Source organism: Dromiciops gliroides, chromosome 3 (genome assembly GCF_019393635.1).
Source record: "Dromiciops gliroides isolate mDroGli1 chromosome 3, mDroGli1.pri, whole genome shotgun sequence".
In the NCBI taxonomy this organism is placed as follows: domain Eukaryota; kingdom Metazoa; phylum Chordata; class Mammalia; order Microbiotheria; family Microbiotheriidae; genus Dromiciops; species Dromiciops gliroides.
In genome coordinates, this window is record NC_057863.1 from 87,815,530 (window position 1) to 87,834,648 (window position 19,119).

The 19,119-nt window shown below is 43.7% G+C and overlaps 1 protein-coding gene and 1 pseudogene across 1 annotated transcript in view; one reads left to right on the forward strand and one right to left on the reverse strand.

The window, feature by feature from the left end:
- The window catches only part of FAM117B (family with sequence similarity 117 member B), a 111,740-nt gene extending 93,690 nt beyond the window's left edge, over window positions 1–18,050 (reverse strand). The window contains 1 exon segment of the mRNA XM_043998762.1: window positions 17,335–18,050. Within this exon segment, the coding sequence (XP_043854697.1) occupies window positions 17,335–17,989 (655 nt within the window). The 5' untranslated portion in view covers window positions 17,990–18,050.
- Window positions 1,285–1,550, forward strand: LOC122751636 (annotated as a pseudogene).
- Window positions 18,051–19,119: the final 1,069 nt, after the last annotated feature.

Sequence of the window (19,119 nt, forward strand, 5' to 3'; positions counted from 1 at the left end):
ACTAGAAGTAATCAGAATAGGGAAAGAAATTTTGTAGAAGGTGGGTTTTAAGGTAAGTTTTGAAAAAAATCCAAGGAGGTTAAAAGGTGGGGAGACAAGGGGAGAAAAAATTTCAGTCATGGTGAACAGTGAGTAAAAACGCACAGGAGTCAGGAGATGAAGTATCTTCTGTGAAGAACAGCAAGTAAGTCAGGGTCACTGGACCATAGAGTACATGGGGGGGGGGGGAGGTGTAACATATTAAGAAGTCTAGATAGGTTTGAAGAAGTCAGGTTATGAAGGGCTATAAAAGCCAAACAGAGGACTTCATACATGATCCTGCAGGTAAATAGGAAGCCATGGAAGTTACAGAGAGGGAGGGAGGAAGGAGGATTGATGCACTCAGACCTGTACTTTAGGAAGATCACTTCCTAGATAAATAAAAGATCTTTTAGAGGGGGCAGAGGAGAGAAGTATTTTGACAAGTATAACCAGGAACATTTTGTAAAAATGAAAATAGATAAACCATCATTAGTTAATCTGATTTTTTTAAATAGGCAAACTAAATTGCCAAAATTAAGAAATGAAAAGGGGAATTCACAACAAATGAAGAGAAAATAAAGGAAATAATTACAAACTAATTTGCCCAATTACAAGAGAATTGAGAATCTTTATTAAAAGGATGAATTTACAAATACATACCCAGATTTAAAGAACAAGAATTTAAATAACACAATCTTAGAAGAGAAATTAAACACATCATAAAGGAATTCCCAAAGGAAAAAAACCCAACACCAGATGACTTAAAAGTAAATTCTATTAGTCAATTAATTCCAATGGCACAAATTATCTTCAAAGATGGGGAGGGGGGGGGATTAATCTTGCCATACTCTCTTAGAGACAAATATGGTCCTGACACCTAAACCAGAGAGGAAAAAAAAAGCAGAGAAAGAAAACTATAGATAATTATCTTTGATAAACAGTGATAAAAAATCCTGAATAATAGTGACTGTTACAATATATTAAAAAGATTAGTCTAGGGCTACAGGGTTCATTCATTATGAATTAAATCATAAAGATAAAAGATAAACAGAAATAAACAAAAAGAAAAATAATTCAAATCAAAAGATCATATAATAACAAAGTGTTCAACAAACACAACACCACTTAAGCTAAAAACACTAGAAAGCAGGTGCGCAACAGCTTAGGCAGTGAGAGCACCTGCCAGGTCTGACGGAGTGCTTGAGCCACCACCCCCTCCCGCCGGACTTTCACAGCCGCCAGCGCCCCGGACCCGAAGTCACCATGTGTGACCGCAAGGCCATAATCAAAAATGTGGACGTGTCAGAGGAGATGCAGCAGGACTCCGTGGAGTGTGCAACCCAGGTCCTGGAGAAGTATAACATAGAGAAGGACATAGCAGCCCATATCAAGAAGGAGTTTGACAAGAAGTATAACCCCACCTGGCACTGCATCGTGGGGAGGAACTTTGGCAGCTACAGACACATAAGACGAAGCATTTCATCTACTACCTGGGCCAGGTTGCCATTTTCCTTTTCAAGTCTGGTTAGAGCAAGGCCTGGGCCTCCTGCCCCAGAGCCATCCAAATCACAAGAACTGCAGCCTAAATTCCAAATACCAGAGACTGATCTATCTTCAGCATCGCCATGGGAACACCTCGAGCTGTAAGCCTTTATCGTGTTGTTGTACAAGGCATCCTATGTACTGGTTTGTTGTGGTTATAAAACAATTAGCAAAACACTGCTTATTTATTTTCTATTCCATACTCTGCTCTTCTCAGCCCCCTCCAGGAAAAATACAGCTCCTTTTAAAAATAAACCTGTTTGGAGATGCGGGGGAAAAACAACACTAGAAAGCAGAGGAATAAATGCATCTCTTTCCTTAATCTAAACAGCATCTAAAATATTATGTGTTAACAGAAATGTCTGAGGTCTTTCCAAAAAGATCATGGTAAAGCAAGGTCATTACCACTATTTTTATCACTGAGTCTGGGTAGGAGGCCTTTTCAGAATTCTCGATACACAGCGTGACACCGCCAAGGGAGGGACAATTCTGGAAGACAAGCACAGAAGCACTGTGGCATAACGGGTAGACAATTAGCCCCCAAGTCAGGCAGACCTGTTCAAGTACTGCCTCTGAACACATACTTGCTGTGTGACTCAGTCAAGTTATTTAACCTCTCATTGTCCCAGAGTAGGTGCCAAACTACAACGGTAGAGGGAGTTTCCTCTCTACTCATGAAATCAGAGGTCTGGTCCACCCATCATGGGGAAGGGGGAGTATAGATGAGAGGAGCCAGCCACTAAAGCTCTGGAAGTATTCAGTGTACCTATGCCCAAGCCCTAGCCTAAAATGACCAGATCATGTGAACGGTCTGACTCTGGGCTGCAAAAAAAAAATTCATTTCAGTGAAGCAAAGAAAGATTTCTGCCAATAATGTTCCTCTCAAATTTAGATTTTCTTCATGTTATTATCATCCTTAAAAAATATTTTCACTGTTGTAATAATTAAAAGCATGTATTTATAGTCTCTCTCCATAAAACCCAAGGACTCTTTAAAGTAAGGCCTAAGACTTGTGGATTTCTTTGTGCCTCTCAGTAGTACTTCGACTACTGCATACAGGGGAAACAAGTGTGTAGGGTTCATATTCTTAATAAAAAGGTATTTTTAATTTGGAACTCAAAATCTTATAAAAATGAATATTGAAAACTATCTTTACATGTAACTGGAAAAAAATGCTATTAAAATTGAAAAAAGGTGGGGGCAGCTAAGTAGGGCAGTGGATAAAGCACCAGCCCTGCATTCAGGAGGACCTGAGTTCAAATCCAGCCTCAGACACTTAACATTTACTAGCTGTGTGACTCTGGGCAAATCACTTAACCTTCATCGCCCCGCCCAAAAAAAATTTAAAAAAAGGTGCACACACACACACACACAATGCATACTTATATGAAATGGAGAAATTTAATTCTAATGGGGAAATTTTTTAAATTACAAAGATAAACTCTGCACAAACCTTTTATCAAAATGTGTACCACTTCACAACCATCAAAAGTATTTCTACCTCATAGCACTGAGCATTATATAGATATTTGGGCTGTTTCAGAAACTTCCTCAATTCAAAAAGCACAGGCCCAACCTATCATAGTTCAATCAGTCTGAATTTACAGACAAGGATGTGATTTTCTACGAGGTCAAAAGCAGACTTTGCCAGTATTCTCTCAGTCACCCAGGCTTGAAACCTCCTGGTCATTTTTTACCTCTCCTCTGTCCATAGCCTCTTATTTCCCATAGCCAGTAAGTTAACCCTTTAATGTCTTCTTTTGAACTATCTCTCAAGTCAATCCCTTCTCCTTCCCATTCCAATGCTACCATTCTATTTCAGGACCTTATTATCCCTTATGTTTGTACTATTACAATAACCCTGCTGATTTTGATTTCTTTCCATCAGTCTCTATCCTACAATGAATCTAGCAAATTATTACCAGATTAATTTTAAAATACCTGTGGAATTAGTCTTCCTAACATCCCTTCACTCAAAAAAACTTTAGTAGTTCTACAGGTTAAAATTCAACTTCACATCAGGCTGTTTCCGTTGGAGGCCCTGCCCAGCCTTGTGCTTCACTGTCATCTGTAGAACAAGCGACAGTCATACTGGACACACCCTGTCCCCACAAGACATCTAGCACCTTCCTGTCTCCCATTTTCCTCCCAGGATGGCCCTCCCTGTCCTTCAAAGTCAGCTCTGAACTTGTGTTTTTTTCATTCTTTCATGGACTTTTCAGACCCCCATCTCTCCTCCAATTTCCTAGTGTTTGACTCACTTGGCAATTAACCATGCATTGTCTTCTACTACCTATCATGCTGTCTTTTCTCCCCAAATAGACCAAAGCTTCTGGAAAGCAGGGTGGTGCCTCTTACTTTATATTCCCCCCTACTCAATTAAAAAAAAGCAACCATTCATTTCATAACCATGAAATGCCCCCAGGAGGCTCAAGAGCTCTGCCCCAAAGACCCTTGCTGAAAAGATGCAACAGATACAGAAGGAAGGAAAGGCAATTTGAAGTTAAAAAAGATCTGGAACTTCCTCAGGCTTTTTTTTCCCCCCAGTCCAGGACTTAGTAGCTAAATCCTAGGGAGTTGTCTCTGTCAAACAAAGTTTAAGTGCTAACCTTCAAGGTCCCCTAGTTGGTGTGGCATCTGCAGGATTTAAATTCGGGTCTTCCAGACTCTAAGCCCAGAATTTGATTCCCTATGCCTTTATTAAAGTAAGGGTTCTCAATATTTTGTTGTTGTTGTTAATTCATAATTGAAAGCAATGAAATGCTAAATTTCTGTTAAAAGTTAGTGAAAATAGAAGATGTATTTTTTCCCCCATTTAAGGTCACAAGTCCCCTGAAATGTCCCTCTTTGGGAGTTAAGAAACTTTTTGTACTACAGATATATCGTATAAAGAAAAGCACAGGGAAGGAGATGAAATTGGAGTTTAACAGGGCCAAAGAGCAGACTGGTAATGTGAAATAAATGTAGGGTGGAGCCAGACTGTAGAATCCTTAAATTTCAGACTAAAGCAGTTGGTATTTAATCCTTGAGGAAACAAGGGAGCTGGTAAAAGTTTTACACAATGGAGGGATGTCAAAGACTCCAGCTTCTGGGATAAGAAGTCACTATTTGACAAAAACTGCTGGGAAAACTGGAAGATAGTGTGGCAGAAACTAGGCATAGACCAACATCTTACACCTTATACTAAAATAAGGTCAAGGTGGATACATGATTTAAACATAAAGGATGATACTATAAGTAAATTAGGAGAGGAAGGAATAGTTTACCTCTCAGATCTATGGAGAAGAATTTACAACCAAACAAGAGATAGAGAATATTATGAAATGCAAAATGGAACATTTTGATTACATTAAATTTAAAAGGTTTTGTACAAACAGAAGCAATGCAGCCAAAATTAGAAGGGAACCAGAAAGCTGGGAAACAATTTTTACAGCCAGTGTTTCTGATAAAGGCCTCATTTCTAAAAATATAGGGAACTAAATCAAATTTTTAAGAATGCAAGTCATTCCCCCATTGAGAAATGGTCAAAGAATATGAACAGGGAGTTTTCAGATGAAGAAATCAATGCTATCTATTGCCATATGAAAAAATGTTCTAAATCACTATTGATTAGAGAAATGCAAATCAAAACAACTCGGAGGTAGCACCTCACACCTATCAGATTGGCTAATATGACAGAAAAGGAAAATAATATATGTTGGAGAAGCTGTGGAAAAATTGGAACACTAATTCATTGTTGGTGAAGTTGTGAATTGATCCAACCATTCTGGAGAGCAATTTGGAACTATGCCCAAAGAGCCATGGGGCCATGCATGCCCTTTGACCCAGTAACTGCTAGGTCTGTATCCCAAAGAGATGACAAAAAAGGGAAAAAGACCCACATGTACAAAAATGTTTATAGCAGCTCTTTTTGTGGTAGCAAGGAATTGGAAATCAAGGGAATGCCCATCAACTAGGGAATGGCTGAACAACTTGTGTTATATTAATGTAATGGAATACTATTGTGCTATAAGAAATGATGAGCAGGCAGATTTCAGAAAAACCTGGAAAGACTTAAGTGGACTGATTCTGAGTGAAGTGAGCAGAACCAGAAGAACATTGTACACAGTCACAGCAACACTGTGTGATGATCCATTCTGATAGACTTAGCTCTTCTCAGCAATACAATGATCCAAAACAATTCCAAAGGACTCTTGTTGGAAAATGCTCTCCACATTCAGAAAAAAGAACCATGGAATCTGAATTCAGATTGAACCATAATGTTTCTACTTTTGTTGTTGTTGTTTTTTTCCCCTTTTTTGAGGTTCTTCCCTTTTGTTTTGATTCTTCTTTCAGAACACGACTAATGCAGAAATATGTTTAATGTAATTGTACATGTATAACTTATTTGATTGAAAGACTGCTTTCTGTCTTGGGGAGGGGGAAGGGAAGGGAGAAAAATTTGAAACTCAAAAAATGTTATAGAAAAACAAATGTGAAAAACTATCTTTACATGTAACTAGAAAATAATAAAATACTTTTTATGATTAAAAAAAAAAACAATGGAGGGATGTGGGAAGACTTGTGCCTTAGGCAGATTATTTAGGCAGCTAGTTAAAAGATGGATTGAAAAAGGAGAGACTAATGCCCAGCATATAAACATATACATTTATGCATACACATAGTTAAGAAATATTTGATAAATATTTCACTTAACAATGGCTTACTTCCATGAAAGGAAAAATAGTAACCTACCAAATAAAGGTAAATCACAGTCTACAAATACAGGCCACTAATCTAAAAACAACTGAATAGGAACTACAAATGAGGGATACTAACTTCCATTTTCAGATGTAAAATTTGTGTTATCAATCTTTCTTGCCACAACTTAAAATACAAATTGTGGAAATTATTTATCAACAATGTTATTGTCAAGAATGTGAAGGTGACAGGAATCCAAATGTTTAAACCTGAATTCTTTTGAATTCTTAAAAGTTATACATTTAAAGGGCAATGCCAATGGGAAGTCACCTGCATTATAAGTAAAGTTTGAGCCCCTCAGCCTAGCTCTAGCTACTAGTCCAATATCCTCTGCTCTTCCCTCATCTCAAATTAACTACTTTGGGACTCTCATCTATTTCCTCATTGGTAAAGTGAAGGAACTGGATTAGATAAAAGGTACCTTCCAGGGGGCAGCTAGGTGGCGCAGTAGATAGAGCACCAGGCCTGGATTCAGGAGGACCTGAGTTCAAATCCGGCCTCAGACACTTATCACTAGCTGTGTGACCCTGGGCATGTCACTTTAACCCCAACTGCCCTGCCAAAAAAAAGGTACCTTCTAGCTATGACCAAACACCCTAATCCAGATCTAATTCAGGAACCCATGATTTCATCAGTTTAAGTATTCCCTTCACTCCTTCCACACCTTACCAGGCAATCTTCATTGGTTCCTGCAATAAAAAATTAAGTCGGGGCAGCTAGGTGGCACAGTGGATAAAGCACCTGCCCTAGATTCAGGAGGACCTTAGTTCAAATCCAGCCCAACCTATCATAGTTAAATCAGTCTGAATTTACAAACAAAGATGTGATTTTCTACAAGGTCTTCCCAGAACATAAAAGCATACTTTGCCAGTAAAAAGGAGTTTCTACATGTAAGGGGATAAAATTCTAGCTAATCTGTCTAAAATATCTAATGAGTGGTCGCCAATAAATAAGCTTTAGCAAGAGTTGCACTTTTAAGCATTTATTAAGGAGAATAAGAATTTGGTGGAGTTCTGGCGAAAAAGAGTAAGCCACACCTCCTTCATCCCACAAGCCTCCTGTGAAACTGGGAACATCCCATCCACTCACAAGCACACACACATCTCCAAGCTAATTGACTGGTAGCCTTGATTGACAGTACCCATGAGCAAACATCACTTCCCAACACCAAGGAAAGCCGCATGGCTTGCCCTCAGATGCCTTCTCCTCATGGCGGAGTTTTCCCACAGCAACTCTCCAGCAGGTGGCATCATTCCAATCATTACATACATGAGCACTATTCTCTCAGTCACTCAGGCTTGGAGAAAAAAATTAAGTCACTTCAGTGGCTTAACACCCAAATTAAGCTCTTCTTTGGATGAGTCATACAGCAAATGATTGGCCTTATACTAGAAGGTTTTCAAGTCAAGGAGCATTTATTAAGGGTTTACTACTTGCCCACTGTTGATGATTCTAATACAATCCCCACCCCCCCCCAAAGATATCCCTTGCCCTTGAGAAGCTTATATTCTAATGGGGGAAGACAATACATAAAAGGTACAGAAGAGTCAGAAGCAAAAATGGGATAGAAATAAAGAATAACTGCCTTGGGCCCTTCCTCAAAAAAAAATGTTTTACAATGGGAAAAGGGAGGACACAGAGGCAAAAGGATGTTCCGGAAAGAGGAGGTCATGGTGAAGGAAAAATGTTCCAGGATGAGGCTGCTTTCTAGCTTGGAAGGACCTACCAGAGTTTACATTCTGATGGTTTTCGATGTTTAGTTGTTTTTCAGTCGTGTCTTCCTCTTCTTGACCCCTACTAGGGTTTTCTTGGCAAAGACACTGGAGTGGTTTGCCATTTCCTTCTCCAGCTCATTTGACAGATGAGGAAAATAGAGGTAAGCAAAATTAAGTGACTTGTCCAGGGTCACACAGCTAGTCTGAGGCTGAATTTGAACTCAGGAAGATGAGTCTTCCTGATTTAAAGCCCAGGGTGCTATCCACTGCACCACCTAGCTGCTCTCTTCCGACAGTACTGCCTTCAAAAACTCTGGGTGGGGGGCAGCTAGGTGGAGCAGTGGATAAAGCAGAAGGACCTGAGTTCAAATCCGGCCTCAGACACTTGACACTTACTAGCTGTGTGACCCTGGGCAAGTTACTTAATCCCCACTGCCCCACAAACAAACAAATTTTTTTTTTAAATTAAAAACTCTGGGTCACTAAAAGCAATAGGACAAAGATACTAAGAGAGATTTGGAATCAATAAGAAGAAAAAACTTTCTAGAAATTAGAACTGCACAGAAAGCAGATTATTCTACTTTAGCAGGTATATTCAACTTGAAGATTTCCTTTTATTGGAAGTCTTCAAACAGGAGCTAAATGACCACTTGCCAGGAATGTTGTCAATGTAATTCCTTCCTCTTCTGATACCAGTTTCACTAAGGCTGTGATGTCAAACTCAAATAGAAATAGGGCAACATATTGCTTCAGAAAACAAAAAATTAACATTATCTATGTTGTGCAGTATTTTTATTTATTTTGTTAAACATCTATACCTCTAGACTAGAAAAGTCCTGAGGTCCTTTGATTCTAAAATCTACCTCTATAACAAATGAAGTCTAATGGAGCGCTTCCTTGTTCACAAATATGGAAAGATTATGGGTATGAAATGCTGTGTCAGACTTGGATGTTTTGGCTTTTCTGAATTTCTTCTCAATTTTTGTTCCTTTTTTAAATTCTCTGATACAAAGAAAGCCTGAGAGGGGAAAATTAAGTATCTGGAAATGATGGTGATGTAAACACAAAAAATATCAATAGATTCTTTTTCTACTTTAGCCAAGAAATCCATATGTAAATTACAATAAATCAGCCAAAGCAAAAACTCCCACATGGAATATGAAAAAAAATTAGGGAGAATATGTTTTTTTTCAACTAATCAATGATTACCTTACTTTTTTACAGTGTAACATTTGAAAATACAAAGAACTCAAAAGGCTCTAAGAACAAAAGACTCACAAGCAATGCTTTCTCCCTTTTAAAAAAATTGTTTTAAGTCTTCAGAGACTAGTATTCCATGATTTGCATCCATATAACCCCAACAGAAGACTGATGTGCTTTTGTTTCTGGGAGAAGGGTGGGTCCTCTGAAAGGAAGTTTGTAATGCCTTGAAGGAAATCCAACTGCTCTCTTCCTCCAGCTTACTTCTGGGCCCAACTTGATGTCCATTTGCACTGTCTGTCCAAGATAAACATTCTGAGAGGCTAAATCTATAGGCTGAGCTAACAGCACATTGCAGATCAATTAAGAGGATAAGGAGAGGCATCACACATCAAATAAGGAACTTCAGAGAACAGAGTAAAGGCTGTCAAAGAGATGAATGATAGAAAGAGATGAGCTAGCCACACAGGATAAGCAAGAGATAACCAGTGGACAGGATAAGGGCTCCACTGGCATTCTCACTATGTCAAGAGAAAATAGGGTAGGTCCCAGCCCATTGGGCCAAACCCTTTGTGAGAGGACACAATTGAGACTCACACAGAATGGGAAGCATGAACAGACTTCGATCCATGCCACAGGAGACTGAAGGTCCATGTGAGTATGTGAGTATGTGAGAGTGACTAGACCACGTGACAATTACAAGGAAGCTACATGGGTAGCTTTTAACCGGTCCCATGATTTCAGCAGTCTCAGGAGCATCTAAGGCAGGATTTCTTCTTCCAACACAAAAGTTGGAAGTTGTTCTACAAACTCAGTCATAAGCAGTTAGCTAGGCCCACAAGGTGGTCAAATGGCTTGTCCAAGGTACAACTGCCGATTCCATGGCAGGGAGGACAACCAACCTCAGATGTGATATCAGGATGCTTTTCTCATGATATATAACAGAAATATAAACATGTATTAAGCCCACATTCAGTGTTGAGCATCATGCCACAGACACTGTGGAAGATAAAAAGTTTAGAAGATAGTGCCTGGGGATAGCTAGGTAGTACAGTGGATAAAGCATGGACCCTGGATTCAGGAGGACCTGAGTTCAAATCTGGCCTCAGACACTTGACACTTACTAGCTGTGTGACCCTGGGCAAGTCACTTAACCCTCACTGCCCTGCAAAAAAAAAAAAAAAAGAAAGAAAGAAAGAAAGAAAAGAAAAGATAGTGCCTGCTCTCAAGACATCAACATAGGAAGCTAGAATAGAGAGAAATACATTAGAATTAAAACAAAGGGCTACGGGAAATCTGAGAAGATCCAGTCTAGGGAAAAGAATCTGGCCAAGTTTCCTAGAGGGAATGACATCTGAGTTAGGTTTTACAAGATGGGTGATGATGGGAAGGCAGAGCATCCTAGGGCAGAGGGAAAATGTGAGTAAAGGTAGAGGGTCACGAGAACATGTCTATTGGGGACAGAAGTGAAGAGCAATACAGTTTGGCTAGAGTGCACTGAACATGGAGATATATACCTGAGCAGCAAAACCGTAAAATGAGGAAGACATAGACCCATGTTAGCATGTGCTTCAAATAAAACTTACAGTGAAGTAACAGATATTTAATGATAATCAATAGTATTCTATATCATAATTAGTGTAACGATTGGAATGATGTCACCTGCTGGAGACTTACTGTAGAAAAGCTCCACCATGAGAAGAAGGCCTCTGAGGGCAAGCCATGTGGTCAAGGTCCTTGGCGTCAGGAAGTGATGTTGGCTTGTAGGTACTGTCTATCAAGGCTACCAGCCAATCAACTTGAGGAGCCTCCCATTTCTGGGAGGAGGACATGAAGTAGGAAGTGGATGCTGGCGGAGGGGTTCTCTTTCTTTTGTTTCCTGACCTTGCCATGGTGGGTCGGATGATGGGGTCTCTTAGAAATAGTTAGATTTTTACCTTTCTCTCTGATCCTAATGCTCTTTAATAATTACTTAAACACTTAAATACTCTTGCTAAAACTTATAATTTATTGGCGACCACTCATTAGATTTTAGATAGTTTAGCTAGAATTTTATTCCCTTACATTAGGCATAAGTTACTGTTTTGCCCTTTGTTTTTAAAGAGGACCAATGACAGAGGGTGATGTCTTGACTCATGTGTGAACTGAATTTAAGGGAAGCAGAGTTGCAGTCTTCTGCCTCACTCTCTCTTCCAGAGTCAGCCAATGACAAGACAAAAGTCAGGACAACTGGCAATGGCCTGGGACACCTTGGCCTCTTTGTCTGACCAAGCTCCACAGTGACAGCTTTCTGCCACCTTCGTGCCCTTTGGAATATGCCCATCCAGCCACTCTACCAGAGGAAGATTTCATATGCTTTGGGGCTGACATCCCACTAACTCACTGATGGGTTTGTGACCTCAACCTGGTCTACCAAAACAGTTTTACGGGAGTGTGGTGCTTTGAACGCTACAGCTTCCTGGAGCCACAGGTGAAACCTGACTGCCAGATGGACACCAAAGGTAGATGAACAACCCTGAAAACGGCATGGCAAGCCCTCACACTAGCGGTACTAGTTCTCCTTGAACATCCAGGCATAAATTCACATTGGAAGCAAAGGGGGACCAAAGACAAGCTTTACCTACACCACAATTTTCCTAGGGACAGTCTTGCTGATAGTCCTGATAAGAATTTATGTAACACTGAGCTTTACAAACTTTATTTCATTTGACCCTCACAACTAAGCTGTGAAATAGCAACCATTACTGTTATTCTCTCCACTTTACAGGTGAGGCTCCAAAAAATTAAAAACACACAAGATCCATATCCAAGTGTCTCCTGCCAGCCTTCTTCCCATGGGAGCAAAACTTTTGGTTTAAACGGATCCTAGAAAGGTTTAGAACTAATTACTCTATTTGGGCTGGCAAGCTTCAGCTTGGACAGTACACCAGACAAACTGACCTAGGACCCAAGTTAGCCAGTGAGTTACAACTCATCCTATAGGAGAATAAAAACAAGGTTTATGGGCAGCTAGGTGGCACAGTGGATAGAGCATCGGCCCTGGAGTCAGGAGGACCTGAGTTCAAATCCAACCTCAGATATTTAACACTTACTAGCTGTGTGGACCCTAGGCAAGTCACTTAACCCCAATTGCCTCACCAAAAAAACAAAACCCCAAGGTTTACTCACCCTGAACACCACCCTTTTTTTATGGGCAAAGATTGGGACAAGGAAATTAGGAAACTGAAAAGGGGGGGAGCAGTAGTCAATTTCTCCCTCTATTAAGGGAGGAGAAGGGTCACATAACCCCTTCTCTTTCTGAGGGAGAAGGCAAGTGGTGTCACCTCTATCCAAAATTTTCTACACAGATCCGGAAAGTGTGCAGAGATACTTAATGAGGGAAGGACAGTCGTTCTTTCTTTGGTGTGAATTAGTAAGCAGACTGTTTTCTCTAGAATATGTAGTTGTAACTGATGCTCTATGTTTAGGGAAATGGGAGTTTTTATTCTGGTGTGAAAGGAGAGAGGCGATAGAATAAGGCTGAAAGACTTTGGGCAGCATATTACTTACTACCTGTGTGACCTTAACCAAGTCACAAACTCCCTGGACCTCGGTTTTCTATGTAAAAATAATAGTTGAATTAAGTCCCTCAAAGCTCAAGATCTATGATCTTATAATGTTACGGAGCTAAGAGACGTCAGTTGACAAAAGTAGTAAGGGGCTCACTGAGATGAGTAATGTACAAAATTTTATGGAAGAACCTCCTCTTCTTCTTAAAATGGAAATAGGAGGAGGCCTTCCAATCATGGGCAAGTTGCATTAAACTAACCCAGATCCCTTCCCATTTTCCATTGTGTCACCAGCTTACAGGAGAAGCTCTGACTTTCTCCATGCCTCCCCTGCCACTGTGAACTGGATATGGGTTGACCCAGACATCCCAAGACTAATTAATTATATTATGAAATACAGATCTTCTCATCCTCCTCCATTCAGTTTGTTTTGGTTTTTTTTTTTTTTGGCAGGGCAATGGGGGTTAAGTGACTTGCCCAGGGTCACACAGCTAGTAAGTGTCAAGTGTCTGAGGCCGGATTTGAACTCAGGTACTCCTGAATCCAGGGCCGGTGTGCCACCTAGCCGCCCCTCCATTCAGTTTGAAAGCTCCAGAATAGCTTCCCCCAAACTTAGTCTCCCCTAGAGAGACCATGTCATCTCTCTCCCATTATAGCCTCCGCACTAGTCACTCTCTCTTCTTCCCTTCATCTTGACTCCTCTCTTGAATCCCTGCCCAGCTTATCATATCATCATACTGCTGATTACACTCAAGTCCAGTCTTGGATCACTTCCATCATTTTCTACTTTTGCTCCTACATATATGCTACTGAATGAAGGAAGATGGAGAAAATTATGCAACAGCTCTAAATGGGTCCACTGCAAATTTATATCATGTAAGCTCAACTGGGTCTTCACTGCTGCTAGGCAATCCTGCTATATATGCCTTTCTTCTTAACTCACTATCCTCCCATTCACCACAGCTGCCCTTCCAAATCTCCATCTCTCTCCAAACCTCTCATGGCTTCCCCTCCTCCCCCTCTCTTAGCTGAGAACCTCACTTCTTATTTTACACCTCCCCCCCAAAAAAAGGCCCTTTTCTGTGAGCTCCTTCTTCTCTCCTCTTCAGATTTCTTTCCTCCACCCCATTTCACATGAGGAGGTGGCCTTATACTCCTTACCAACTAAACCCTTCACTTACGTTTAAGTGATCCATTCCATCTCACTTCCAACAGATTGTTCCCTCTCTCATCCCCACCTTTTACCTGTTTTCAATCTCTCTTTATTGGCTCATTTTCTACTGTTAACAAACATGTCCATTTCTCCCCCATTCTGAAAAACCCTTTCTTGATCCTTCCATCTCTGCTATTGTTCTATTATCTCTTCTGACCTTTGGAGTTAACTGGCCTAAGATAGCTACAATAGGTGCCTCCACTTTCTCTCTTACCCAAACTTTCAATTCCATCAAAACTACTCTCTCCAAAGTTTAGTAATAATCTCTTATTTGCCAAATCCAATGGCTTTTTCTTCATCTTCATTCTACTTGATGTCTTTCTTCTTGACAACTCTCTGTTCTCTAGGTTTTAAGGACATCACTCTTTCCTGATTTTCCTCCTACCAATCTGAGCACTCCTCCTCTATCTCCTTTGCTGGATCCTCCTCAGATCACACGCTCTAAGTGCAGGTGTCCCTCAGGGATGTGTCCTAGGCCCTCTTCTCTTCTCCCTCTATATCACTTCAATTGGTGATCTCCATCAGCAACTATGGACTTAATTACCATCTTTATGCTAATGATTATCAAATCCTACTCCAAACTCTCTGCTGACCTCCAATCATGTATCTCCAAATAACTTTCAGACGCCTGCAAGTGGACACACAGTAGACATCTTAAACTTAATTATGTCCAAACTAGAACTCTAGTTCTTTTCCCCTAAACTCCCCTCCCACCTTCCCTCTTACTGTGGAGGGCAACACCATTCTTCTAGTTCCTCAGACTGGCAACTTGGAAGCCCCCTGGATTCCTCACTCTCCCTTACACAATCCTCACCGTATGGGAATTGTTGCCAAGGCCTGTCAATTTCACCTGTGCAATGTCTCTCAAATAAACCCCATTCTCCCCTCTGACCCTGCCCCAACTCTGGTGCAGGCCCTCACCACCTAACATCTGGACTACTTCAACAGCTGCTGCCTCAGCTCTCTCCCTGCTCCAATCCATCCTCCTCCATTCAGCTACTAAAGTGACTTTAGTAGAGCTCAGGCCTGACCAGGTTTACCTCCCAAACATTCAATAAATTCCAGTGGCTCCCTATTGCCTCCAGAAGCAAATACAAAACGTTCTGTTTGGCATTGCAAATCCTCCATCTTCTAGCCCCCTCCCACCTTTCCACACAGTCTTCAATGGAGTGACAGGGGCCTCCTGGCTGTTCCACTAACAAGGCCCTCTTGTCTCTTGGCTCTGGCTATTTTCTCTAGCTGTCCCTCATGCCTGCAATGCTCTCCTTTAAGGCCCAACTAAAATCCCACCTGCTACAGGAAGCCTTCCCCAACTCCTCTTAATTCCAATGCCTTTCTTCTGTGAACTATTCCCTATTTACCCCAGGTTTAGCTTGCTTTGTATATATTTGTTTGCACTTTCTCTCCCCCATTAATTGTAAACTCTTTAAGGGCAGGGACTATCTTTTGTCTCTTTTTGTATCTTCAGCACTTAGCACAGTGCCTGGCACACAGTGGGTACTTAATTTACTGATGGCATGAAATTTCTCTGTTCAATATGATGTCCCTGGAAGTAAGAGAACAAAAACAAAGTGCGCCAAATAGCCAAAAATCAGCCTTCCTAATTTTCACTAAATGCTAACAGGGAAGTAACTATACGACAGTCCAGCCCATTTCAGATACTACCATTTCAGTCTCTTCACAAGTTCCTCTTCTTTGTACATTTCTATCAACTACTGATAGGATCAACAACTACAATCTATGCCTATTCTTGGGGGGCAGCTATATGGTGCAGTGGTTAAAGCACCGGCCCTGAATTCAGGAGTACCTGAGTTCAAATCCGACCTCAGGTACTTGACACTTACTAGCTGTGTGACCCTGGGCAAGTCACTTAACCCCCATTGCCTACAAAAAACAAACAAACAAAAAAATCTATGCCTATTCTTTTCCAAGGACAGGTTCCAACCCAGAGGAATAGTAATCTATTCATTGGAGGAAACATATGTTTCTGAACACTGAAATTTTCTTAAAAGATGAATCTGATTAATGAACTTGAATAACAAATTCTTAGACACACAGCTTGTGTCTACACCATGCTATACTTAATCCAGATGTCTCTATCCTCAACACTTTTAGCCAATTTGTGCTTGGTTTAAGAAATGCAGTTTATTAAAGTTCCTCCATATATGTGTGTGCGTATGTGTTTTCTCTTTCTAATAAAAAGACACATTTTCTTCTACGAATATATAAATTATCCTACTAAGGGAAAAACTACCATTAAAAAGTCCTGCATCAGGGCAGCTAGGCAGTGGATAGAGCACCGACCCTGGAGTCAGGAGAGCACAGGCCGTGGATTCAGGAGTACCTGAATTCCAATCCTGCCTCAGACGATTGACACTTACTAGCTGTGTGACCCTGGGCAAGTCACTTAATCCCAACTGCCTCACCCCCCCCAAAAAAAAAAAGTCCTGCATCTTGTCTTCTGCTGACATCAATAACTAACAAAAGCAAAAGTTAGTTCTATCATTTCTTTCAAGTTTTCTAGAGTCTCAGGGGAAGGTCTTAAGTAAGACCTTCTTATATCATGGAAGTCCTGTTGGCACGCAGGATCCTTTTCTCAGATGTTTTTAGATGCAGAAAATACATGTGATTACAAAGTAAACTAATTTTTCTAAATAGTTAAGATTTTAAAAAAAAAGTTCATAAACCCAGGTTAAGAATGTCGGCTCTATTCTACAGAGACGAAAGTTTTCAATGAAGACTCTTGAGCTGAATTTAATACTGGTTTGTTTGTTTGTTTGTTATGGGGGGAGGGGAGGCAAGCAAAGGCAAACACTTAACTATTTCATTAAACAAAGCCCACCGTGGGCAAACCACCCTTTCTTTACTCCATATCCGAACTGTTTCATTTAACAAGTTTGCTGGTGGCTATTTTGTTTGACAGCTTTTTTCCCCTAGAAAAGGAAGTGATGTTCAACAAAAAAGAGATAAACCACTAAATTCATAGGAATAACAAACTCCCAGTTCATTGATTAATACAAATCGAGGCAAGCTGGTGGCACAGGCATGCCCCCCCCCCAGGAAACCCCGCACATGGTGGATTCCAGTTCAATGAGCCCATTGTCCCCCCCCAAAAAAAGAAACTTGGGGGGGGCCTTCTAGGATTGCTCGGGGGCGGGGTCACCAGCCGGTGGCCCCCGCCCACGGAGCAGCACGAGCTGGAGGCGGCCCTAACCCCGCCCCCAACCGCCACGAACGCGCGAGCCCCGCGCCACTGGGCGCCTGGAGCAGATTCCACGCTCCACGCTCCGCGCGGGGAAGTCCCCCGCGCCAGCCCCGCCCCCGTCTTCCCTGCAGCGCCTCCTCCGGCACATACCCGCCTTGCAGACCGGGGAACTGGGGCTCCTCCTCTCAGGAGAACTGCGGCTCTGCTCCGGGGACCGCCTCGGGTGCCGGACCCGGGCTGTAGCCGGGGACGCGGTCGAGTCGCTCGCCAGCAGATGGATGGGGGACGAGCAGGGAGATGAGACGGTACCCAGGAGCGGCTGGGGGGGCGGTGGCTGCGAGCGGGGAGGGCTGCCCCGCGCGCTCGCGCCCCGCGTGGGGCTGGTGCCCCGCGTGGACGTCGGGGGCGCGCCCGTCTGCGTGGCCACCGTGGGACTGGCGCGAGCACTGGGCCCGCCGGCGCCGGCGCGCGTGGGGCTCGTGCTGCGCGAGGAGGTGCGCGGGACGTTGACGCCGCCGCCGCCACCTCCTCCGACGCCGCCACCGCCTCCCGGGGGTCCCGAACCGCCGCCGCCGTTGTTGTTGTTACCCCCGCCACCGCCGGCGCCGCCGCTGCCGCTCCGCGTGGGGCTGCCATGTTGCTGCTGCTGCTGCTGCTGCTTCAGCTGGAACGGCACCGTGGCCCTCATGGGCTGCAGGCGGCTCCCGGGGGCGCCCCCGGGGCCGGGGCCGGGCGCGGTGCCCGCGCCTCCGCCGAGGGGGGCGGCAGGCGTGGGGGACCCATTGCGCCTCACCCGCTGGGACATGACGCCCCCTCCCTGGGCCGCGCTGCAAGCGCGGGGGGCGGGGAGGCTGCTCCGCGAGGACCCCGAGGCCGCGGGCAGGGCCGGGGCCCCTTGCAGGCGACCGGAGGCTGGGCCACCCCTTGCCGGTTGCAGCCGCTGCTGCCGCTCCTGCCTCTGCTCCCGCCGCTGCTGCTGCTGCTGCTGCTGCTCCCGCGGCGGCGGCGGCTCCTCGCTCCTCATCAACAATAGTGTCTCCGGAGCTGCCCCCGCCCCCCGCCGCCGCGGATTGGCGCCGCGTCAGCCGCGCTGGGGCCCCTCGGCCGCGCCGATTGGTCGCGGGGTAGCTTGGGCCGAGGGTCCCGCGGCCTTAAAGAGACCGGGTCATCCTCTCGCAGCCTGTCGGTTCTCGGAGGCAAGTGGAGGAGCCGGACCCGCCCCTTTTCCTCTTCCCTCCTCCCATCGTCGCCCCGCCCCCCAGAGCCTAGTAGTGCGGGAATGTGTGTATGTGTGTGAGTGTGTACGCACGCGCTCTGAGTCGCTTCCCTTGTCTAGTGCGGGGGACCACCGGGCCGGGGGTCGGATAAAGATTGGGCGGGATCGAGATGGGCCTGTGGAAGACGGGGTGTAAGGAGAAAACATCCAGCCTGACTCCTGATTAGGGGCGGGGGAAGGGGGCGGGGCATCTCTAGGGGGTAGGAGGATGGGTACCCGACGCAACAGCTGCACTCACCCTTCCCAAGTGGTGTGAGCCCCCACGATTGAGGCCCAGCCCTTCCCTTCCTTGCGCCGTGGGACCCAGATCGGGGTGCGCTCCCGCATCTCCAGGGATACCCCACCGCCCTCATCCCCATCCCACCCCACCCAAACATCCACAGTGCCATCTTAGGAGCCGCACAAAGGACCGAGCTTGATAAAGGGAGACAGCAGGTGGCACAGGGGGAAGAGCTTTGCCATTGGAGGCCCCAAGTTCATATCTCACTCAGCTCTGTGAGCCCCATCAGGCTACATGGCTTCTTGGGTCCTCAGTTTCCCCATTTGTAAAGTAAGGGTGTTAGACTAGGTGACCTCTTCTGTGATCTTAGCAATGCCAGTGTCATAAAAAGATCTAACACCCATGATTAAAGGGTATGCCTATCTTGGCATTTCCAACT